At 50.9% G+C, this 25357-nt stretch overlaps 1 protein-coding gene and 1 pseudogene across 1 annotated transcript; both read left to right on the forward strand.

Annotated features, from left to right (window-relative positions):
• Positions 1–261: 261 nt before the first annotated feature.
• Positions 262–7116, forward strand: LOC113888641 (junction plakoglobin-like; the record flags this gene model as incomplete). Its single annotated transcript, XM_027535683.1, is given in 10 exon segments — positions 262–282; positions 285–602; positions 1802–1957; positions 2167–2286; positions 4323–4473; positions 4580–4663; positions 4666–4700; positions 5489–5528; positions 5812–5977; positions 6319–7116. Coding segments are annotated over 9 exon segments (1077 nt in total), but the record flags the coding sequence as incomplete, so codon positions are not given.
• A 15407-nt stretch (positions 7117–22523) lies between these two features.
• Positions 22524–25117, forward strand: LOC113888642 (annotated as a pseudogene).
• Positions 25118–25357: the final 240 nt, after the last annotated feature.

Raw genomic sequence — 25357 nt, forward strand, 5'->3', positions numbered from 1 at the left:
GGTTCAGATCTGGCCCATGAGCTGTGAGTCTGTGAGCCAGGCCCTCAACCTCTCTCAGCCCCAGATCCTCCATGGGTAGAACTGCCGTCTCACGGGGTGTCGGCAGGATTGCGCGGGACTGCTGAGATTCTCAGGGCCCAGGGAGTCTGTACTGAGTGGGCTGGAGACCCCCACTTAGGCCATCTCGCTCCCCTGGACATACTCAGGAAGCCCCTGCGTTTGGGGTTTTCCCTCACTCTCCACTGCTTTCCCCAACCCCAGGAGGGCCTGGAGAGCGTGCTGTGAAGATTCTGGTGAACCAGCTGAGCGTGGACGATGTCAATGTCCTCACCTGTGCCACAGGCACTCTGTCCAACCTGACATGCAACAACAGCAAGAACAAGACGCTGGTGACACAGAACAGTGGTGTGGAGGCGCTCATCCACGCCATCCTGCGCGCGGGCGACAAGGATGACATCACGGAGCCCGCTGTCTGCGCCCTGCGCCACCTCACCGCCGCCCACCCCGAGGCCGAGATGGCCCAGAACTCCGTGCGTCTCAACTATGGCATCCCGGCCATCGTCAAGCTGCTCAACCAGCCCAACCAGTGGCCACTGGTCAAGGTACTGCCTGCTGCCCAGTGGGGCCAGGCGAGGGGAGGAGCTCTGAAGACAGTATTAGAGCCTCCACAGTCCATGGTGGCTCTGCTCCCGAGACCCAGAATCCTCCTATCTTGTAGCTTGGCCATCAGTTAGAATAGAACTTCAGAGTTGAAGGCGCACAGGACCATCCTGGGTGGTCTCAATTCAACGGCAGGCTCAGATTCGGTAGGCCTGGGGTGGGCCTGAGACTCTGCATTTCTAACGAGTCCACAGGGATTTCGGTGGTCCACGGGCCACAGTCATTATGCTAGAGGGTCTGGACGCTCAAAGTCGTCCTCATATGAATGGATGGGTGAGGTCACCTCATCCATGTATTCTAGCCCCGGAGAAGTGGAAAAGCCCTGAAGGGCTGGCAGCGACCAGAAAGTGAGACCACTTCAGCCCATACTCAGGAACTTGTTCCTGTGCCCACGCGTGGATGGAAGGGTGTCAGTACTGTGTCATGTGTCCTGCTCAAACTCAGGAAGGATGTTAAAGAGACAAAGGGTAGAGAGGGTTCTGGTGACACTTGGTGTCTGCCATTGGGAGCCAGGGAACCTGGAGGCTGCCTGGGTAGAGGACAGATGTGTCAGTTCCCTGTCACAGACAGGGGAGGGGAGGGTGAGCCCGGGCAGAGCTGTAGGTGTGTGACATCTGGTGCCAGAGTAAGGGAGCGACTATAGACAGGGTCTTGTCAGAGGTCACCAGAGCCAGCTGGCAAGGTGGGAGCCTGGGGCAGAGACCTTCTTCCAGATCCCACTGCTTCAGCTGATTACACTGTGAGTGTCACCAATACAGGAGGCTTTCGGGTCAACCCCTAGCGAGGACTCCCTGATAATCAGAGTTTGGGAAACCATCAGAAAAGCAAGACTATATTGTCTGCGAGGGAGCGTTAAGAGAGAGGGAACAGGGGTGAGGGTCAAGGTATGGGGGCTGGTGGAATATTCTGGAATGGAGTATCATTTTAGCAAGGGCTATTAGAGTCTGACATGAGGAACAACAAGATCATATGGAATAAGGGGCATGGGCTGGGAGAAGCATCATTCTCTGGAGACCTTCCAGCACATCCATGGCTAGCCTGGGGGAGAAGAGACCAGGGGGAAGGAGGAGATGATGCTGGAGAAGTGGGATCCTCCAGATGTCCACGAAATGCCCTTGACGGGTGCCCTTTTTCTTGCCAGGCAACCATTGGTCTGATCAGGAATCTGGCCCTGTGCCCAGCCAACCATGCCCCACTGCAGGAGGCAGCGGTCATTCCCCGCCTTGTCCAACTGCTGGTCAAGGCCCACCAGGATGCCCAGCGCCATGTGGCTGCTGGCACACAGCAGCCCTACACGGTAAGTGAGCTGCTGGGGCCTGTGACCGCCCGCCCTGAGAGTCCTGGCTGCCCTCTGTGCGAACATGTGTGCACATGAGCACGTGACTAGGGAGGCAAGTTGCCATTGAGGCAAACTCTATGGACCAGTGAGGTTTGTCAGTGTCCTGGAAGGGGGTGACCACTCCCTAGGCTCACTGTTGCTATACCCCAATGGCTCTTCTCGTGCAGGATGGTGTGAGGATGGAGGAGATTGTGGAAGGCTGCACTGGAGCCCTGCACATCCTTGCCCGGGATCCCATGAACCGCATGGAGATCTTCCGACTCAACACCATCCCCCTGTTTGTGCAGGTGAGTCTGGGGCAGGTGGGCAGGAGAGGTTTCCCCCAGCCCTTGCTTTACCCCACTGCTGAAACGGGAATATTGAGGCAGTCTGGGCCAAGCATCAAGAGGTCTTTGGAAGCATTTGGAGAAAAGTGGCCACAACCAGACGTGATCACTTAGCAAACTCCAGCATGGGAAAGGCTTTCCAAGCTCAGAGGTAAAGGAAGAGTCCACAAACGCAAACAGCAAGTATTCTTAGTGTCAGAAACAACATTAAGGTTTTAATGTCAGAAATAGCCTAAAACCATTAAAAGTAAACAGCAAACTGGAAAAAATTTGCAAGCCTCGCAACAGACAAGACTTTAATATCTTTCATATAAAAGGCTCATTAATAGTAAACCTCAGTAGTTATCTACAGAGAGGCACATATAACTCCCAGGTGGTTCATAAACAAACAGTGCTCTATCAACCCCAGGAGTTTAAAAGAAGGAAGCCTATCCCACAGGGAGAGCCCATTTTCCACTATCAAATTGGCAAAGAAAAAAAAACGGGAGTGCTTTGTGCTGGTGAAGATGCAATAAAATGGGCAGTCTTATACCCTGCTGGTAGGAAGATAAGGTGGTAAAACCTCTCCAGGAAGCAACTTTGTGATGTGTATAGACAGCCTTGAAAATACTGGTATTCTTTGATCAAGGAGTACAGGTCTGGGACTCTCTATGAAATAACATAATGTAATTTAAAATGTGGCATAAATGTATATGTGCAGCTGACAATTGCACTGTTACTAACAATAATTGAAAATTAACTGTCCAGTGATAAGAGAATGGTTAAAAAAAGAATGGTCCACTATATCATGTGGACATAGACAATGGTGTTCAAGAATTTTCAGTTTTTGAATTTTTTTCCCTTTAATTATTAATGTTCAGAGTAAGGAATTTGTGCTGGTAGCTACTTCCACTTGTGATGGATGAGGTTTTTTAAATTTCCATTGTTGTTTTGCTTTGTAGCATTCTCCTTCTCTCTTGAGTACCAGTATGAACTCATAAATATTGTTTGTTTTTTGGCCATGTTTCTTCTCAGGCTGGCAGTTAGTTCCCTGAACAGGGATCAAACCCAGGCCCCCTGTAGTGGGATAGCAGAGTCTTAGCCACTGGGCCACTGGGGAAGTCCCTGAACTCATAGATTTTTAAGGAAAAGTTACTGAATAATATGGGGAAATGCTTTATGCTACAAAGTCTGATAAAAAAACAGGAATCAGGGACTTCTCTGGTGGTCCCATTGGTCAAGACCTTGCCTTCCAGTGCAGGGGGTACAGATTTGATCCCTGGTTGGGGAGCCAAGATTCTACACGCCTTGAGGTCAAAACAAAACACAACAAAACATAAAACAAACAATATTGTAAAAAATTTAAAAAAAAATGGTCCACATCAAAAAAAAGTCTTAAAAAAAAGAATCAAATATGTGTTTATGACTGCGATGAAAATCCAATGGAAAGAAGCTGTGTCTGAGTAGAGGGTTGTGGCGGTTTTTTTAAATTAAAAGAATTTTTAAAAAATCTTTTGGCCTTCACCCTACTCCAGTGCTTTTGCCTAGAAAATCCCATGGACGGAGGAGCCTGGTAGGCTGCAGTTCACGGGGTCGCTAGAGTCGGACACGACTGAGCGACTTCACTTTCACTTTTCACTTTCATGCATTGGAGAAGGAAATGGCAACCCACTCCAGTGTTCTTGCCTGGAGAATCCCAGGGACGGGGAGCCTGGTGGGCTGCCGTCTATGGGGTCGCACAGAGTCGGACACGACTGAAGCGACGCAGCAGCAGCAAGGCTTATAGAATCTTAGTTCCCCAAGGAGGGATTGCACCGACGCCCTGGTATTGAAAACAGAGTCTTAACCACTGGATCACCAGGGAATGCCCTGCGTTTCCTTTCTTTAGATTTTACTTAGACTTATCACATTTTTTACTATGAGCTTGAGTTATATCCAAAACTGGGAGGCGGAGATTGGCAGGGTGGTGAGGTGTGTTGCTGGCTCGCCTCACGCCCACCCCGCGCCCCTCTCCCCAGCTCCTCTACTCCTCGGTGGAGAACATCCAGCGCGTGGCCGCCGGGGTGCTGTGCGAGCTGGCCCAGGACAAGGAGGCGGCCGACGCCATTGATGCGGAGGGCGCGTCGGCCCCACTCATGGAGCTGCTGCACTCGCGCAATGAGGGCACCGGTGAGGGGCTGGGCTAGGCGCAAGGGGGCGAGCAGGGTGAGGAGGGAGGCTGGGGGAGGTGGAGGCAAGCACCTGACCTGCCTGGCCTGTCCTGTTCCCTGCTCAGCCACCTACGCCGCTGCCGTCTTGTTCCGCATCTCCGAGGACAAGAACCCAGATTACCGCAAACGGGTGTCTGTGGAGCTCACTAACTCCTCTTCAAGCACGACCCTGCCGCCTGGGAGGCTGTGAGTATCCTGGGTTGGGTCGCAGTGTCTGGCTGTGCAAGTTGCGTACTGCACAAGGACAGCACTTTGTCGGTGTGTGTGTGGGGGGTGTTATCATCTTGTCAGCTTCATAGATTTTAATTTTTTTTTTTTTTTAATATGCCGAATGGGGGAATCTTAGTTCCCCGACCAGGGTTTGAACCTGGGCCCCCTGCAGTGGAAATGCAGAGTCCTAACCACTGGATTGCCAGGGAATTCCCAATAGATTTTAATTTTATAATTCAATCATTTATGACAGTTCCCAGCAGATGAAAGTAATAGGTTGGACCATCTACTGTTTTTGACCTACAAATGGCAATTTTATGTTCAAACTGATATAAAGTGTTGGGGCAGGAGTGCCTTTCCCTAACTTGCACAAGGGTGCTGTTCCAGGCTGATGGCTGCCCTGATCCTGCGAGGGGCTGCTCCTGACACCCATTCTTTAGTCCTCTCCCGGCTACTCCCCTCCCCAGGGCTGCCCTAATTCTGCAGGTGCCTCCAAGGGGTCTTCGCTTTTCCTTTGGCCCCTCTTTATCTGTTGTTTTTTGGTTGCACAGCATGTGAGGTCTTAGTTCCCTGACCAGGGATCAAACCCGTGCCCCTTGCATTGTAAGTGTCTTAGCCACTGGACCACCAGGGAAGACCTCCTTGGCTCCTCTAGAGAAACATCTCTTGCTGCTCTTCTCTCCCCACCTCCCCCGCCCCAGTTCAGAGCCTGTGTTTCCTCCCTTCCCCTCTCCCCTAATGTTTCTCTCTGTCTCCGTCCTCAGGCCCAGAGCATGATCCCCATGAATGAACCCTATGCTGATGGTAAGTGGGTGCAGAGTTGCTCGGGACCCTGGAGTGCTGGGGCACAGGGGCGTCCTGTGTGGGTGTGTGTGAGCGAGGGAGCAGCTTTGTGTCCCCAGGGCCAAAGGACCAGTGACAGTCACCGTAGTGTTCACACCAACTCCTGGCCAGGTCCCTGACTTGGAGTCCAGGTCCCTAAGTGGGGGTGGGGGGGTCCGGCCCACTGGGGCAGGAAAGGGTGGAAGGTGTGGCTGAGGGCTGTCCAGACCCTTGCAGAATAGCCTGAGACCCTTCTCCTCGCCAGACATGGACGCCACCTACCGCCCCATGTATTCGAGCGACGTGCCCATGGACCCACTGGAGATGCACATGGACATGGATGGGGACTATCCCATCGACACCTACAGTGACGGCCTCAGGCCCCCCTACGCAACTGCAGACCACATGCTGGCCTAGCTGCCCGGACCCGAGTATGGCGCCCCCTCCCCCTGCTTTGCAGCTCTCTCTCCCGCTGTGGGCTGCTGAGACTTGGGCTTCCCTTCCCTTAGGACCTCCTTCTCACGGGAGGCCTCTCAGGCTTTCCCTGAAACCCTGGCTCCTTTAGGGGGGAGCAAGCGTGGGGCCTCTGGGTGCTAAGCTGTCCCAGGGAAGGCATGCCTTGCCTGCCTTGTTCTATTATCTTTGCTCTGGGCAGCGAGTTCCTGCCCCTTCTGTGGATGGTGGGCGGGTGACGCAGGAGTGGCACGAGCTCCCAGGGGCCACGGACCTGGCCTAACCCTGTATCTTTGTCTGCTCCCCCCCACCCCCCCAGGTGCGGTTCCCCATCTGAAAGGTTCTCCGTGCAGGTGATGGGGCCAGATAGCCAAGTGCCTGAACCTGGGCAGCAGGGCTGCAACTTCCTGCGGAGCCCCATGCCTCCAGAGGTTCTCTGTGGGTCTTTCTTGGGATGGTGATCTGCTCCTGCTTTTCTATTCTGGGCCGTGGGTCCAGGGCCCGATAACCTGTTCCCACCCCTGAGGCCCTGGCACTAAAACTTTAGACTCGAGGCACCCACCTTGTCCCCCCCCGAAGCTCCCCTCTCCTCCCAGGCTGCCCATCTCCAGTGGCTTGGGCCCCACAGCTCTGGCTTCTGATTTGGTCACTGAACTCCAACTGTGCTGAGCCCCCGGGATCTTCAGGCCCCAGGTTCAAGGCCAAAAGGCCCAGAATCCAAAGCTTGTCTTGGAAAGTTCAGGGATCCTCTGGAAGATGGGGTGGAGACACGGAGAGATTGTTCCCACTTCAGGACACTGCCTGCTTCCTCCCCAGGACACTCAGTTGGCTTTGGCCCCTCCTAGGGGAGCTTGGGGACAGCGCCCTGGAACCTTCCTCCCGCCCACACAACTACCCTAGCTGACCCCTGAGAAGTGCTCTTGGCTGACCCCTCTGGTGTGCGGTGAGGGGCTTTCTCTTCCTCTTCCTGTTTCAAACTCCCCACCACCACCTCCTGCACACGGGTGTTGGGGGCTGGGGGAGGTCCCAGCAGAGTTTTATTATGATCGCTTTATGTTTTTGGTTATTGGTTTTTTTTGTATAGACCAAAGCAAAGAAAATAAAACTAACACACTGATCTGATGGAGTTTGTTTGAGGGAGAGGAACGACAGGGACGGAGCTCACTTAGCCTGGTACCTCCTCGATGGCTGGACCCTGAGTGTCTATGGCCACCTTGTGTGTAGAAAAGGCTGGGGGTGGGGAGAAGCGGAGAGAAAGGAGCATCCACGAGCTGGAGTTGATTTAATTAATACATATAACTCAAAACCTCAGGAGGGGTGAAGAGCTGACTAGAGGTGAGTCCCCCCTTTGAAGGACACCAGGCCATATTTGTCTCTTCAATGGGGAACCTCTTTGCTGGCCTCTCAGTCTGCAGCCTGCTCTTCCCCTTCCCCGTGCAGCCTTAATGATCACTGGCTGATTTCTCCTGGGCAGAACACTCCATGTGGCCTATGGCTTGGAGACCAGTTTCCTTTCTGGTCTGTGGTGGGCCTGGCCCAGCCCCTGCCCGCCTCCCCTCCCCTGTTCCTGCAGCCAGCATCTTCCAAGCTGTTTCTTGACTCCGGATCTTGGCCCATGCTGTTTCCTCTGCTCTCATTTTACCCATCACAGTGTAACTGACAGCTTATGTGATGGTCCTGCACTCATGTCCCCAAATTCTCCTTCCTGGAGTGGGCTGAGTATGACACACATGTGGCCCCTGGGGGCCTGCTGTCGCCACATCTATTTCATGTCTACCCCTGCCTGGAGCTCGGGCAGTGGAGGGAGGCCGTGGCCTTGTTGGTGGAGGAGCAGTGGCACAGAGGTATTGGGGACAAAGCAGGGAACCCAATTAGGACGAGGCTGTGAGGTGCCGGCGAGAGGTGATGAGACACTGAGCCGATCTCCACTGAGATGAAATGGGAGGGAGAACAGAATTTTTAGGGACCACAAGAGGTTTTTTTTTTTTTTTTGCTACACCGTGCAACTTGTGGGATCTTAGTTCCACAACCAGGGATTGAACCTTGGGAGTGAAAGTGAGGAGTCCTAACCACTGGACCATCAGGGAATTCCCACAAGAAGGTCTTTCTTGAAAGATCAGTGCACTTTCTCATACTCTGTGTTCAAGGCCTGTCTGGTCTGCTGGGTTGCTGTAACAAAATACGATAGACTCGTGGCTTAAACCGTGGATATTTATTTCTCACAGTTCTGGAGGCTGCAAGTCCAAGATCAAGGTGCCAGTAGATGCCATGTCTGGTGAGAGTGCACTTCTTGGCTTCCAGACAGACACCACCTTCTTGCTGTGTGCTCACATGGCCTTTCCTTGATGCCCACTCATGGAGAGAGATTCCCTCCCTCTTCTTCGTTGTTGTCGTTCAGTTGCTAAGTCATGTCTGACCCCGAAGACTATATATAGCACGCCAGGCTTCCCTGTCCTTCACTTTCTCCTGGAGTTTGCTCAAACTCATGTCCATTGAGTTGGTGATGCCGTCCAACCATCTCATCCTCTGTTGCCCCCTTCTCCTCCTGCCCTCAATCTTTCCTAGCAGCAGGGTCTTTTCCAGTGAGTTGGCTCTTTGCATCAGGTGGCCAAAGTATTGGAGCTTCAGCCTTAGCATAAGTCCTTCCAATGAATAGTCAGGGTTGATTTCCTTTAGGACTGACTGGTTTGATCTTGCAGTCCAAGGGATTCTCGAGTCTTCTCCAGAACCCCCATTTGAAAGCATCAGTTCTTGGTGCTTAGCTTTCTTTATGGTCCAACTCTCACATTCATACATGATCACTGAAAAAAAACATAGCTTTGACTATACAGACCTTTGTTGGCAAAGTGATGTCTCTGCTTTTTAATACTCTGTCTAGGTTTGTCATAGGGCTTCCCCAGTGGCTCAGTGGTAAAGAAAGAATCTACTTGCAGTACCAAATCCTCAGGAGACCTGGGTTCAACCCCAGGTCAGGAGGATTCCCTGGAGGAGGGCATGGCAACTTCAGTATTCTTGCCTGGAGAATCCCATAGATAGAGGAGCCTGATGGGCTACAGTCCATGGGGTAGCAAAGAGTCGGACACAACTGAAGAGAGTCTGCTCGCATGCACAGACTAGGTTTGTCATGGCTTTGCTTCCAAGGAGCCCTCTTCTTTTAAGGGCACTAATCTCATCATGAGGGCCCCACCCTGTGACCTCATGTAAACCTAGTTACTCCCAAAGACTCCATGTCCAAATACCATCACACTAGGGGCTAGAACTTCAACAGATGAATTTAGTGGTGGGGAGGGTGGTGGTGGCGACACAGACATTCAGCCCATAAGATGGCCCTGATAAGAAACACTCAGTTTAGGTTATTTGAGAATTTGACAAACGACAGTTTACAAAGGTGTGGACAGTATAGGAACCAATAAGGGAGAGGGTAGTGCCCTGGGCTAATTATGGAGACCTCATCTCCTCTACCCTCAAGCAAGAAGGGAAGGAGTGCTTCTTGGGAACAGCCCTACAGAGGAGACACCTAATAAGGGAAGACTGTGACCTCACTCTTTCCTACTGGTGTGCCGTGTTTGCCAAACCCAATCAGAAACCGGAGAGCCCATCACTGTTGTCTTCGTGATGTGCCCCTCTGTCCAGAGCAGAGTGGAGAGAAGATCTGGGGAGGCTGTGAAAGATAACTGTGTCTCCCACCCCCGTCTTTCCTAAAGAGGCTTCAAGATGACTTATAAGAAAGGATCGCTCATTCAAGTCTCGAGACGGGCAATGAGGACAGGGGAAGGACAGGGTGGCACAGCACACGTGTTAAGAGTCCATACCAGCCATGATTGAGCTTCCTCATTAGGTGCTGAGCTTCCTGGCAGCCTGGCCAAAAAGGGATACAAGACAAGTTAGTAATGGAATGAATTGGCTGCTGCTTCAGTTTTCACATAGGAGCAGTCTGATCCCCACGACTTTGAGAAAGTCAGTTTGCTTCTCTGAACTGCAATATGCTCTGCAAAATGGGGGTATTGCCTGCTCCACTTCCTGAACATGAGGATGCAATGAGAAGGCACAACAATTCCAGCAGGAAGAAGGGGAAAGGGCTTTTTTTCTAGAGAGGCATTGCATTTTCCTTTTCCAGAATAGATGTCCTCTCCAGGGTCATATCTGGACGTGGGCTGGACACTGTCACATGACGACTATCTCTACAAGGGAAGCTGGGAAATAGAATATTTCAGCTGCACACATTGCCTCCTTGATAAAAAAATCAGGTTTCTGCTGGTAAGAAGGGAGATATAGAAGACCTAGGGTAGACACCAATCATGTCTGTTGCAACTGGGAATGAGTGTCTGGACCAGCTGCTGCCTGTTAGGTGAGTTTGGCTGGGAAACCAACAGAAGAGCTGAGTGTCTGGGTTTCAACAAAAGACTAGTAGCAGATCAGAAGGAAACACAGGTTTAGGGGAGGTGGGCAGACTTGATTGAGCCACATCCAAAGAGTATGACCCTGACCCTGTCCATCTGGAGAGCTGGAGGAAGGTCTCTGCCACCCACACACTCAATATCTCAGTCTTGCTATCAACAATACCAGTGCAGACAGACATATCGATGACAAGCGAGGCTCACTTGCTAAGTGGCTGAACCAACCCCTCCCCCAGAAATGGTGATGAGTCAGGAAAAAGGGGCAAAATTCAACATGGGATTTTAATATCAAGTTGTTAAAATGTATCTCAAAAACAAGTTCTTATCTTTAAAATGGCTCTTAAAGTCTGTCAATTAAAAATTGTTATGAAAAATAAATTATTAAAGGGAGTCTTACATTAAACATTTAAAAACATTTCTACATGTTCTCATCTCTACAGCATATAAATTGGCTTAAAAGATACAGTAGATAAGATAAAATAGCTATATAGGAATTAATTAGATGGAATCCTAAATCCTATACTTTAAAAACATCTATGCACATATAAGAAACATGGGGAAATTCAGCTACCCTCAGTAAGTGTTGGACGGATTTGAGAAATTCAGTTGAGCCCCAACTTCACAATAAATTGTTAGTATAATGAGCTTTGGAAAATGACTAAAAATACAGTCTTAGTCTGCACTGTGCTTTCCTGGTAGCTGAGGTGGTAAAGAATCTGCCTGCTAATGCAGGAGACCTGGGTTTGATCCCTGGGTCAAGAAGATTCCTCTGGAGAAGGGTATGGCAACCCTCTCCAGTATTCTTGCCTGGAGAATTCCATAGAGGAGCCTGCTGGGCTACAGTCCATGGGGTTGCAAAGAGTCGGACACGACTGAGTGACTCACACACACACATACACAGTCTGTACTGATAGAAGTATAATGTCTCTGGAAGAATACTGCTACTGCGCTACTGCACTGGTTAGATTCATGGGTCATTCATTCAGTCACTAACTACTTCCTAAAGTGAAAGTGTTAGTCACTTAGTCCTGTCCGACTGCGATCCCATGGATCCCACTTTAGCCCAGTCTGCCAGGCTCCTCTGACAATGGAATTCTCCAGGCAAGAATACTGGAGTTGGTAAAGTGAAGTAAAGTGAAGTGAAGTTACTCAGTTGTGTCCGACTCTTTGCGACCCCGTGGACTGTAGCCCACCAGACTCTTCCGTCTGTGGGATTCTCCAGGCAAGAATACTGGAGTGGGTTGCCATTGCCTTCTCCAGAGGATCTTCCCAACCCAGGGATTGAACCCAGGTCTCCTGCATTGCAGGCAGACGCTTTAACCTCTAGCCATCCCCATTTCCAGGGCATCTTCCTGACCCAAGGATCAAACTCACGTCTCCCGCATTGCCCGCAGATTCTTTACCAACTGAGCCACCAGGGAAGCCTACTACTTCCTAAGGGCTGGCTCTTTGCCTGGCTTTGTTCAAGGCACTGGGGGTAGAGATGCCAATGTTCTTGTCTTCCAGGGGGAAGATGGACTATAAACCAAGGCCAGTAAGACAGCATGGAAGTGAGGACGTGCTTAGGAGTCTGGGTGGGTCCAGGAGCCCAAGAGGAAGTGGGAGACAATTGAATCTCATTTTGTGTACGGAGGAGATGTTTGCTGGGCCTCAATGGGAGGCTTCAGCATTCCTGGCAGTGGGAACAGCAAAGGCACAGACACAGGAAGCTGGGTGGGGAGTTCAAGAGATAACAGTGGTTGATGTGTCCAGCCCATGAGAGGAAGGGGTGGTATAGTGAGAAACAGGGTGGAAAGCCAGGCAAAAGTCAAACAGCAGAAGGCCTTATGCATCTGGCCAAAGTGTGTGAACTGGTTATCGGATAAGATGGGGTGTGAGAGCTGCTGAGGTCTTTTTTTTTTTTTTTATTTGGCTGTGCTGGGTCTTAGTTTCGGCACACAGGATCTTTAATTGTCATTGTGGCATGCGGGATCTAGTTCCCTGACCAGGGATTGAACCTGGGCACCCTGCATTGAGAGCATGGAGTCTTAGCCATGGAACCACCAGGAAATCCCGCTCCTGAGGTTTTAACAGGAAGGCAGCAGCGACCCCACCTGGAGGGTGAGGTTCTGTCTCGGGGTCATTCTTGGAGGGCCGGTCATAATAATCATTTAGTTTTTCCTTTGTGCCAGACCCTGTGCTGGGTGATTTCTCACAGCAGCTTTGAGGTTGGAGATCTGCCTGTCATTTTACTTTTGAGGCCAGAGACATTCCAGCGACCTGCCCATAATTCTGTTGTTTTAACTAATATTAACAACAGCAGTTATGAGCCCTCAAGTGCGAAGTGTTTTACTAAATAATCACAGTCCCCACAGTCCTGCAAGGTGTATAAAAATGAAGGTAAATTATACAAGGGGCGGCCCCTGAGACTCGGAGAGGTTAGGAACGTGCCAAAGGCAGCACAGCTGTTTGAGCGCCAGAGTGGGATCTGAATTCAGGACACCTGACTCTTAATCCTAAGGCACTTTTCCTCCAAGATTGGGACCCGGAACCAGGGTGTGTGTTGATGCCACAGCCCCACTGGTAACCCCTGGCTGGCTTGGGGGCCCCGATGAAATCAGGAGGGATGGGGTTCACACCTGGCTGAAGGATGGGGAGCCTGGGGAGGAGCACAGTGACGAAAGACCTGTCAGATGGGCCCAGAGCACTGGGCAGTACAGCCTCGTTCCGGGGACCCCAGAGGGCATAACCAGAACAAGAAGTGGGGTTGGGAGCTGAGGGTGGGGTTACAAAGAAGATCTTTGAGCAGATGTCTGGAGGGAGACTTTTCTAGAAGGGCACAGACTACTGTCTAGGGGACCACTGGTTTAGAAGTCCAGAACCTTGGGCTCCCACCCTGCCTGGGCAAGTCAGCTCTCTGTGGATTTTGGCAGGGACACTGCCCCCAACAGCCAAGACAGAGAGTCCATCATGTGCTCATTCAACAAATACAGAGTATCTACTCTGGGTCTTAGTTGCAGCATGTGGGATCTAGCTCCCTGACCAGGGATCGAACCCAGGCCCCCTGCATTGGGAGTGCAGAGTCCTAGCCACTGGGTCACCAAGGAAATCTACTCATTATTTTTTAAATAATCATCTCATCAGTCAGTCTTAGATGGTGAACTGTGAGTGTGGTGGGCCAGGATGCCAGGAGAGGGCAGAAGAAGGAGACCTCCTGGTCTGGGAGCATGGAGGGCTTCTTAGAGGAGGGAGCCAACCTTAGAAGAGCCAACCTGCAGTCTGTGTGGGTGCTGGGTATTCTAAGGGTACAAGAACCTCTTTCCTTCCCCTGTGGCAGACAGCCTGGTGGGGCCCAGAGTGGAGGAAATGGCTGTCTGCCCAGGGTCCCTGCCCATCCCCTCTGGAGCCCTGCACCACATTCCAACCATCATCCCAGGTACTTCCCCTCTCTTCTCTCTCCTTGCTTCTCTCCCTTCCCTGTCCTGGACAACAGAGGACAGTGGCTGAGGGACTCAGGCCCCCAGAGGATCCCCATGTCCTCGCCCCAGATCAGGGGAGTGCTCAGAGGGCTCAGTGTCCTGGAGTCTGGCCAGGGTCCTGGGAGGAGTAAGGGAAAGGGGACTCAGGGGTGGAGGAGTGGGGGGTGAGGTTATACTTGGGGAAGTGCTAGTGGTGGTTGGGAAGTGGGGCCAGGTGAGGGAGGGCTCCCCGAGGCCCACAGGAAAGGAGCAAGAGTGGGGGTCGGGGTGAGGGTGAGGGTCTCTGCTTTCCCGAGTCCAGGGCCCCCCTCCATCCTGCTCTCCTGTCTGTTGCAAACACTAGGCCTGGTGCCTGGCCCTGCCCCGTCCCTGCACTGACCCTCAGGGGTTCTTTCCATAGGGAACCATGTCCCAGGTGGCTATCCAGGTTCAGGTCAGGGAGGTGGCCTGAGCTGAGTGGGTGCTGCCCAAGGGTGGGGATCAGAGTGTCTGTGCCCCAAGTTCATGTCTGTGGTGGGGAGTACGCCTGGCTAACCTGGTTGACCCAAGCATTAAGTGGCAGGCCACAGTGCTTACTGCAGAGGGACTGGGGGTCTGAGCCCTGATTTTTCCATCTGAAAAATGGAGTCACCTTTCCTGCACTGCCTCTTGTGGGGCGATGATGAACCTGCAGGGGAGAGAGCTGGGGGTGGGGAATGGTGGTATGTGGACTGGCACTGCCCTCTGGTGGTCACAGTGAGAGTTGCCAGGCACCAATGTCTGGACCTAGACCGTGCTGTCACCTGGGAGCTTGATGGGTACCCTTCATCTCTATCTTCTCCATCCTACTTCTTTCTTCTTCACCCCAAATCTCCCAGTGGCTCAGGTCAGGGATGATTCAATTCAGAAAACATCTATGCAGTAGAAATTGAATGGATCCCTACTGTAGTCCTGTTCTGTGCTTGGTATGGGACCTGCAGAGATGTCTCAGTAACACGGTCCAGGAACTGCAACCTTGTGAAGTCTGGGCTGTGCTGATGCTGGGTCATGGTCACCTCCTGGTGTTCTCCAGCCTCCCCATCCACAGCAAGCCCTTGGGGTTCGGTTGTGTCTTAAAACTTTCTGCTGACAAAGACAAATATCAAATGATATCACTTATGGGCTTCCCTGGTAGCTCAGCTGGTGAAAAATTGACCTGCAATGCAGGAGCCCTGGGCTCAATCTCTGGGTTAGGAAGATCCCCTGGAGGAGGGCATAGCAACCCACTCCAAGAATACTCCAGTATTCTTGCCTGGAGAATCTCCATGGACAGAGGAGCCTGATGGGTTGCAGTCCACGGGGTGGCAGAGTCGGACGCTACCGAGCAACTAAGCACACACGTGTACAATCTAAAGCACGACTTCCCAGGTGGCTCAGTGGTAAAGAATCCGCCTGCCAATGCAGGATATGCAAGAGACATGGGTTTGATCCCTGGGTCAGGAAGATCCCCTGGAGTAGGAAGTCACCACCCGCTCCAGAATTCTTGCCAAGAGAATCCCATGGACGGGGAGTCTGGTGGGCAACAGTCTATGCAGAGTCTTGTCCACAGAGTCAGACAAGACTGAGCAACTGAGCACACAAAATATGACACAACTGAAGAAAAATAGGGAGCTTCCCTGGTGACTCAGTGGTAAAGAGTCTATGTCAGTGCAGGAGACACGCGTTCCGTCCCTGGTGCAGAAAGATCCCACACGCAGAGAGGCAACTAAGCCGGTGTGGCCCAACTGCTGAGCCTGCCTGCTGCAATTACTGAAGCCCACAGGCCCTAGAGCCCGCGCTCCTTAACAGGAGAAGCCCCTGCAATGAGAATCCTGAGCACTGCAACTAGAATACAGCCTGTGCAACAACTGAGACCCAGCACAGCCAAAAATAAATCTTATTATTATTTTTTTTTAAATAAGGACTTTTCTGGCAGTTCAGTGGTTAAGACTCCATGCTTCCACTTGCAGGAGGCACAGATCTGGGGAACTGAGATCCCACATGCCTTGCGGTGCGGTAAAAAAAAAAAAGAGAGAGACACAAATGGAGCTATTTACAAAATAGTAACAGACACACAGACATAGAAAACAAACTGAAGGTTATCAAAGAGGGTGTAAATTAGGAGTTTGGGATTCAGTTCAGTTCAGTCGCTCAGTTGTGTCCGACTCTTTGCGATCCCATGAATCGCAGCATGCCAGGCCTCCCTGTCCATCACCAACTCCCGGAGTTCACTCAGACTCACGTCCATCGAGTCAGTGATGCCATCCAGCCATCTCATCCTCTGTCGTCCCCTTCTCCTCCTGCCCCCAATCCCTCCCAGCATCAGAGTCTTTTCCAGTGAGTCAACTCTTCGCATGAGATGGCCAAAGTACTGGAGTTTCAACTTTAGCATCATTCCTTCCAAAGAAATCCCAGGGCTGATCTCCTTCAGAATGGACTGGTTGGATCTCCTTGCAGTCCAAGGGACTCTCAAGAGTCTTCTCCAACACCACAGTTCAAAAGCATAAATTCTTCGGCGCTCAGCTTTCTTCACAGTCCAACTCTCACATCCATACATTAGCAGAATCAAACTACCGTATATAAAATAGATAAACAACAAGGTCCTGCTGTATAGCACAGGGAACTATATTCAGTATATTATAATAATGTATAATTAAAGAACATGAAAAAGCATATATATATATATATATATAAACTGAACAACTTTGGTGTACACCAGAATCTAACACAACATTGTAAAGTCAACTACACTTCAGAAATATTAATAAAACTTTTTGCTGACAAACCATAGGAAAAACACGCATGCTTTATGTACCCCTGTGTTCATAATAGCATTATTTACAGTGGCCAAGATATGGAAGCAAAATGTTTCATCAACAGATGAATGGATAGGGACCTCCCTGGTATTTCCAGTGACGAAGACTCTGCACTCCCAATGCAGGGGGCCTGGGTTCAATCCCTGGTCAGGGAGCTGGATCCCACATGCCACAGCTAAAAGTTTCTGCATGTCACAACGAAGATGGAAGAGCCCATGTGCCACAACGAAGTCAATTAAGTAAATAAGTAATTAAAAAACCCAGATGTCCTTCAATTAAAAATAAATTTTCAAAAAATAAAAAACCCAAGAATGGATATATATATATATATATATATATATATAGCTTCGTTGCTCAGTCAAGTCCAGCTCTTTGTGACCCCATGGACTGCAGCACACCAGGCTTCCCTGTCCTTTGCCATCTCTTGGAGTCTGCTCAAACTCATGTCCACCTAGCTGGTCATGCCATCTAACCGTCTCATCCTCTGTTGTCCCCTTCTCCTGCCCTCAATCTTTCCCAGCATTAGGGTCTTTTCCAATGAATTGGCTCTTTGCATCAGATGGCCAAAGTATTGGAGCTTCGGCTTCAGCATCAGTCCTTCTAGTGAATATTCAAGGTTGATTTCTTTTAGGATTGACTGGTTTGAACTTCTTGCTGTACAAGGGACTCTTAAGTCTTCTCCAACACCACAGTTTAAGGGCATAAGTTCTTCAGTACTCAGCCTTCTTTATGGTCCAACTCTCACATCCATACATGACTACTGGAAAAACCATAGCTCTGACTATACAGACCTTTGTGGGCAAAGTGATGTTTCTGCTTTTTAATATGCTGTCTAGGTTTTTCATAGCTTTTCAGAGCAAGCATCTTTTAATTTCATGGCTGCAGTCACTGTCCAAAGTGATTTTGGAGCCCAAGAAAATAAAGTCTGCCACTGTTTCCATTGTTTTCCCATCTATTTGCCATGAAGTGATGGGACTGGATGCCATGATCTGAGTTTTTTGAATGTTGAGTTTTAAGCCAGGTTTTTCACTCTCCTCTTTCACCTTCATCAAGAGAATCTTTAGTTCCTCTTCCCTTTCTGCCATTAGGGTGGAATCATCTGCATATCTGAGATTATTGATATTTCTCCCAGCAATCTTGATTTCAACTTGTGCTTCATCTAGCCTGGCATTTCGCGTGATGTACTCTGCATATAAGTTAAATAAGCAGGGTGACAATATATAGCCTTGACGTACTTGTTTCCCAATTTTGAACCAGTCCATTGTGCCACGTATGGTTCTAACTGTTGCTTCTTGACATGCATACAGATTTCTCCGGAGGCAGGTCAGGTGGTCTGGTATGCCCATCTCTTGAAGAATTTTCCACAGTTTGCTGTGATGCACATCATGGGGGTTGCGGGATCTCAGTTCCCTCCCTGACCAGGGACTGACCCTGGGCCGAGGCAGCGCAATCCTGGAATCCTAAACACTAGGCCATCAGGGAATTCCCATGGTGATCATTTTGAAATGTAGAGGAATATTGAGTCACTGTTGTACAACAGGAATTAACATAGTGTTGTAGGTCAATTTTACTTTAAAAACAAATAGATTTGTGGTTACCAGAGGTGGGGGGCAGGGGAAGGGGGAAGTGGGAGAAGGCAGTCAAAAGATAAAAGTATCAAGGATGTAACATATGACATGATAAATATAATTAACACTGCTGCATGTTATATATGAAAATCAGTAAGAGACTAAATCCTAAGAGTTCTCATCACAAGAAAAAAAATTGTTTTTGTTTCTTAAAGAAGATCAGTGAACTTGAAGATAAACCAATAGAAACAGTGGAACTGAAGAGAAAAAATGCTGAAAGAAGAAGACAAAGAACAGAGCCTCAGTGCCCTGTGGTTACTGTCAAGGGGTCTAACATACCACTAGAATTGAAATTCTAGAAGAGAGACTTAGAAAAAATATTTAAAGAAATAAAAGTTGAAAAGTGTCCAAATTCTGATGAAAGCTATACATCCACAAATCTAAGAAACTCAGTGAAGCCCAAGGAGAATAAAAGAAAACCCCACCAGAATACATCATAATCAAGTTGCTGAAAGCCAGTGATGAAGAGAAGACATTTTAAAGCATGTAGGAAAAAAAGACAGATTACATTTAGGGAAATAAAGACAAGAATGAATGCTAGTCCAAATTGAGATGTGTTGTAAGGTTATAGTCACACTGGATTTACTATAAAAATGTAATCTCATTAATAATTGTGTTGATTACATGTTTAAGTAATATTTTGGAGATTAATATTTTAGGTTAAATAAAATATATTATTAAAACTAATTTTGCCTGTTTTTTGGCTTAAAAAGTAAGCTTTAAAATACAGCTGCTAGAATATTTAAAAATTACGTGTGTGAGGAAACAAAACAAACTCATGGACATAGAGAACAGAGTTGTGGTTGCCAAGGGGTAGGGCGTGGGGGAGGGATGGATTGAGGAATTTGGGGTTAGTACATGCAACCTTGGGGCTCCCTGGTGGCTCAGATGGTAAAGAATCCGCCTGCAATGCAGGAAACCCAGGTTTGATCCCAGGGTTGAGAAGATCCCCTAGAAAAGGAAATGGCAACCCACTCCATTATTCTTGCCTGAAGAATTCCATGGACAGAGGGGCCTGGTGGGCTACAGTCCACAGGGTCTCAAAAAGTTGGACATGACTGAGCAAATAACACCGGATGCAAACTATTATATATAGGATGGATACACAACAAAATCCTACTGCATAGCATAGGGAACTATATTCAAACGCACTATGATTAATCACAATGGAAAAGAATCTGATAAAATTACATCTGTGGTTTGTATTTATGGCTCCCATTCAATTTCTATTGGACAGCATTGCTCCAGAATCCCTGCTTTACTCAGCAGCCAAAGTAATCTTTTATGAATGTAAGTAAGACCACGTTGCTCTTCCTGCTGGAAAATCCTTGGTGGTGTCCTATCCCAGGAGCATCTAAGCATGCATGACTCTTGAGGTCTTTTGTTCTTACTTTTCCCATGCCTGAACAGCTCTTCCCCATATCAGTTCAGTTCAGTTTCTCAGTCATATCTGACTCTCTGTGACCCCATGGACTGCAGCATGCCATGCTTCCCTGTCTATCACCAACTCCCGGAGCTTGCTCAAACTCGTGTCCATCGGTTGGAGATGGACATCCAACCATCTCATCCTCTGTCATCCCCTTCTCCTCCTGCTTTCAATCTTTCCCAGCATCAGGGTCTTTTCCAATGAATCAGGTCTTTGCATCAGGTGGCCAAAGTATTGGAGCTTCAGCATCAGCGTCAGTCCTTCAAATGAACACACAGGACTGATCTCCTTTAGGATGGATTGGTTGCATAGATAGTGTTACCTCGTCTGTTTTCCTGGAGTGGAAGCTCCTGAGGGTAGGGACTCATTTTGCTCATCGCTGTATCCCCAGTTCCTAGAACAGAACCATGCCCTTGGCAGGAGCTCAGTGAAGATTTGTTGAGTGAATGAATGAAAGCATGACAGCTTCCAAGAGTCAGGAGAAATCCTGCTTGGCCAAGTGGAGGCGATGACGGGGGATGGCAGAGGTGCAGATGGGTGAGATGGGAGCCCCAAACAGGGGTGAATGTGTTGCCAAAAAGTTGGACTCCTGTTGGCCAGGATGATAGTAAAACTATGCAAGATTGGAATACTTTGGGTGACAAAGTAGGAGAGATGCCAGAAACTGATTTTCAGCACTCACCGTAGAGGACAGGGAGTTTTCAGGGGGTAAATGTGTGTCTGGGTATTATTACTTTAAAAGTAAGATTTTGTTTATTTATTGGCTGCACCGTGGGGCTTGTGGGATCTTAGTCCCCTGACCAGGGATTGAAACCCATGACCTGGTAATAAAAGTGCTGAATCCTAACCACTGGACTGCCAGGGAATTCCTTAAAAGCAAGATTTTATTAAGACACAGGCAATGTTCATAAAAGCACTATTTACAATAGCCAAGACACGGAAACAAGCTAAATGTCCACCAACAGATGAATGGATAAAGAGGATGTGGTGTGTATATAATGGAATACTACTCAGCCAGAAAAATGAAAAATGCCATTTATAGCAACATAGATGGACCTAGAGATTATTACACTAAGTGAAGTCACACAGAAGAGAAAATACCGTTGATATTACTCATATGCGGAATTCAAAATATGGCACTGCTGCTGCGGCCAAGTCGCTTCAGTCGTGTCCGACTCTGTGCGACCCCATAGACCGGCAGCTCACCAGGCTCCCCCGTCCCTGGATTCTCCAGGCAAGAACACTGGAGTGGGTTGCCATTTCCTTTTCCAATGCATGAAAGTGAAAAGTGAAAGTGGAGTCGCTCAGTCGTGTCCAGCTCTTCGAGACCCCGTGGACTGCAGCCTACCAGGCTCCTCCGTCAGTCCATGGGATTTTCCAGGCAAGAGTATGGAGTGGGTGCCATTGCCTTCTCTGAAAATATGGCACGAATGAACCTATTTACGCAACAAAAACAGACTCACAGGCATAGACAACAGGCTTGTGGTTGCCAGGGGGAGCGGGAGGGATGGAGTGGGACTCTCTGATCCTCCTTTCTGGGTTGCGTATCTTGTTCCAGGCTGTGTCATAGACACCTGGCTCATGCTGTCAACACTAGGAGGCTCTGTCCCAGGCCCAGGCCTTGGGCACAGTCTCTGTCCTGGGCTCTGGCTTTGAGTGGTGGCTGTAGGAAAAGGGCTCCTTGAATAATCCTTAGCTTGGATAGGGGTGTGACTGAGAGGGGTGGGTTAGATTAGAGATGGATTCATATGGATGGGGGTGGGGTGGATGGGAGCATAGGATTACAATTTAGAACAGAGAATGAGGAGAGAATCAGGCATCAACAGAAGGAGGGCTGAAAAGGAGGCGGCACATGAGGAGGGAAATTAACCAGGATTTGGTGACTGACAGTATTGAAGAGAAGGAAATTGGGGCACCAAGAATGATCCCGAGGCTTTAAAAGAATCAGTGATGTAGCCATCTTTTTGGTCTGTAGGTTCCTTCAGTCCAATGGCACAGAAATGGCCTCTGAACTCCTCTGTTGCTCCACAGTTCATTCAGGGTTTACAGAGACCCCCACAGGGACCCGTCCTGCGCTGCGCTCTGAGGGACACGCTCCCTGTGCTGAGCGCCGGTCTTGTTTTGGAGACAGACACAGCGTGACCACTGCGGCCATCGCATAAAGCATGCTCCGGGGCCGAGGAGGACCGGGTCGGAAGGAGTTTTTATGCGGAGACACCTAAGTGGGGTCTCCCGGAAGAATGGGTGTTTGCCAGAGTGGGGCGAAGTCAATGAGGGCGGAGGTAAGGCACGAGGAGAGGCTATAAGACGACTTAAGAAATAAGAAAGAAGGTTGTCCAGCGGCTGGTGCACCGGGGGTGTTAGGCGCCAGGATCAGAGTGTGACGCGCCAGACCTGGCAGCGCGTGGAGACCGTACTGGAGTTTGGATTTATCCCCCAATCACGGGGGAAAGACTCAACTCAGAGATTAGCTCCCGGGAAGGCAGCCGAAAAGCCTCGGCTGGAGCGGAACTAGGGGCTGTCCCCCGGTTAAAGACCTCCAAGTCCGGGTACCCGAATGCCCGGCAAACTGCAGCTTTGGGTAAAACCATTCTCCGGAGTCGGAGAGGGGAGAAAAGCCCAGTACTCCGAGCCGAAGTCCGCGGAAACAGCGGCAACATCCACTCTCTTCTCCTCGCTCTTCTCTTACTTTTTGTGCTCTGGCCCGCCCCCATAAACTTGTCCCGCCGCGCATCCCCTCGCCCCGGGCACCACCATTTGCTCCTCTCGGCCGCCCCTCCCGCGCGTGGTACGGCCCGCGGGCGCACATCCAGACACAGGTTGTAAAGCCCCAGCTGCGCGAGTCAACAGGGACTCAACATGCGCCGTAAAGTGTCGGGGCCGGGTTCTGCCGGGCACCGGCTGGGACCTGGGGATCCCGCGGCAGTAGCCATAACTCCTCTATCCGCAACCAATCCGACTTCTGGAGCCCTCTGCCGTGCCTGAACCCGCCTCTGCGCAAGCACCCGCGGCCGGACAGAGAGCAGGATCCGGTTCCACAGGCCGTCTCGGGACCCTCAGCCGGGGCTCGCCGGGCCTCCGTGGCTGGATCGGAGGCTGGAACCCAGCGCGCATCCGCATTCTCGGCGGTCCAGGGGAATGCCCAGTCCGTACCCAACAACTGGGATGCGTCGCGGACTCGCTTCATATTCCAAGGGCCGCCCTTTGGTCCCCAAGCCGGACTGGAAAGGTGACGAGCATCTGAAGACACCGGCTGCCTACATCGGCCAGCGGCCTGGGGTGTTCCTGCCCCGAGCGCGCCGCCTTTTTCGGGAGCTGGAGGAAGGTAAGACTTGTCCCCCGGTGCCCCCGGAGGAGGACCAGTCGGACTAGGGTAGCACAGGGAGGAGGAGGCCCCGTCGGATCCAGGCGCCGCTGGCACTCAGTCCCACCCCTCCGCCCACCCTAGCGAAGTCACGGTCTGCGGCGCCTCTCGGGGCTCGTCTTCCCCGTATCCTTCCCCGCTTCTCTCGTTCCCAGACTTCCGTCGGTGGGTCGGGCCCCGGGGCCCCCTCTTCGCGCCTGTTGCTGCGGCAGACCTGCGCACTCTCAGTGCCCCCTCGCAAGGCTACCACAGTGCCAGGGGAGGGGCGGGGGGCTTCGGGTAGGCACTGCCGAGTGCCCTCGGAGCCTGCGCTGGTCCGTGGCGCCAGCGACCGGGAGGTGGGTGGACAGAGGGGGAGGTTTTGCCAACGCCGGGATCAAGATCCGGGTTCCCCCCACAAAACAATCTTGGGGGTGGGCGGAGCCTCAGACAGAATCTGCCTCTCCTCCTCGCTCCGGAGAAGTCTCCTCCTCCTCGCCTTGCGCAACAGGCAGAGTGACTGCGTCTGTTTTTGTGACCCGTGAGGCTCCAGTGAGCTGGCCAGGGCTGCCCCGTGGGTAAGGGATGTTGAGTCAGTCGGTGCTGAACTTCCGCTGGCCACCTCCAATCTCCTAGGTTCCAGGGACTGTAGGACTGTGATCACAGTACCCCTCACTTAGTATCTTTCCCCCAAGGGGGAAAAATTGAGTCTAGTTGGCCCTGGGAGCAGGGAAGGGAGTGCTGACTACGCGGGGTATGGAGAGGATATTGGCGGCAGAAAGGGAATTCCATCTTCATCCTGTTTGCTGACCCTTGATGTTGAGGGCAGAGCACAGTAAGGTGCGTGCGTGCTCAGTCGCTTCAGTCGTGTCCGACTCTTTGCGACCCTATGGACTGTAGCCTGCCAGGCTCCTCTGTCCATGGGATTCTCCAGGCATGAATACTGCAGTGGGTTGCCTTTCCCTTCTCCAGGGATCTTCCCAGGTCCCTTGCATTGTAGGCGGATTCTTTACCGCTGAGCCACCAGGGAAGCCCCGAATGCTACGGTGCCGCCGGGTATTATATGCTCCCTTTTTTCCTGACTCGGCTGCCCACTTTTTCTTGCAGTGCTGTGTCCTGACCTACGTCCGCCCGTCAAGAAGATCACCCAAGAAGAGGTCAAAATGATGTTAAGTTTGCTGGAGGAGGTGCGTGTTGCCGTCCTACCTGGGCCAGCCCCAGTCTCAGCCAGGCTCCCGTTTTCACTATGTCTGTATGGGTAGGCGTCTTCCTGCCTGGCTGTCTCTCTAGGGGCCAAGCTGGAGGTCCCTCTTGTGGAAGACAGGTAGATGTGGAATGTTCAGGCTAGAGAGCTCTTAGCACCATCCGGTCTGATCTCTTTTTCCATAGGGGGAATCTGGGTCAGGTCCCACAGTGGGTCATGGTAAGCTCTTGTCTGGTTCCTTGGAGAACTAGGGGATGGAGGGGATTTCCCGGAGTGGCCTTGCTTCTCTTTGACCCCTAGCTTCTCCCACGTGTCTGGGAGACCCCAGCAGCCAGGAACCCTGTTCCCCAATGGATGGGGGTCCTTCTGTAGAGAGAGCGGGACCTGAACACGGCAGCCTGCATTGGTCAGTCCCTGGTGAAACAAAACAGTGTTCTGTTGGAGGAGAACAGCAAGCTGGAAGCCATGCTGGATTCAGCCAAGGAGGAGGTACCTGGGTGGGGAGGAGCAGGGAGGGGTGAATCTCAGGCCTGCTGCCAACCCACTGTGCCAGGGTCTGTGCCTGCCTCTGCCCGCACCTGACCCTGGACTCCTCTTCCCTTGCCAGATTTTACATCTCAGACAGCAGATGAACCTGCGGGATGACCTCCTTCAGCTGTACTCAGACTCTGATGAGGAGAAGGATGAAGATGAAGAAGAGAAGGAAGAAGGAAGAGAGGAAGAGGAGGAGGGGGACGAAGAAGAAGAGCAGAGGCCTGAGCATCCCTGTGAAGCCTCAGAGCTGTGAGTGTCCTGCCCTTTTTTTTTTGTTTCTGTTTTCCCCATGCCTCATGGCTTTCAGGATCTCAGTTCCCGGACCAGAGATTGAGCCTAGCCACAGCAGTGAAAACGCCGCATCCTAACCGCTGGACCGCCAGGGAATTCCCCATGAGTGTCCGGCCTTTGCACCAGGGCAGTCCCTTCTCTGAGCTTCAGTTTCCTTGTTTGGAAACAGGAACGCCATGTATCTGCCGTGGGGTGGCTGGGGCTAATTGAGGCCACCACATCAGCCTGGGATTGGTGAGGGGTAGGGGTAGGGGGTAGGGAAGC

Source organism: Bos indicus x Bos taurus, unplaced genomic scaffold (genome assembly GCF_003369695.1).
Source record: "Bos indicus x Bos taurus breed Angus x Brahman F1 hybrid unplaced genomic scaffold, Bos_hybrid_MaternalHap_v2.0 tig00000449_arrow_arrow_obj, whole genome shotgun sequence".
NCBI classification, from domain to species: domain Eukaryota; kingdom Metazoa; phylum Chordata; class Mammalia; order Artiodactyla; family Bovidae; genus Bos; species Bos indicus x Bos taurus.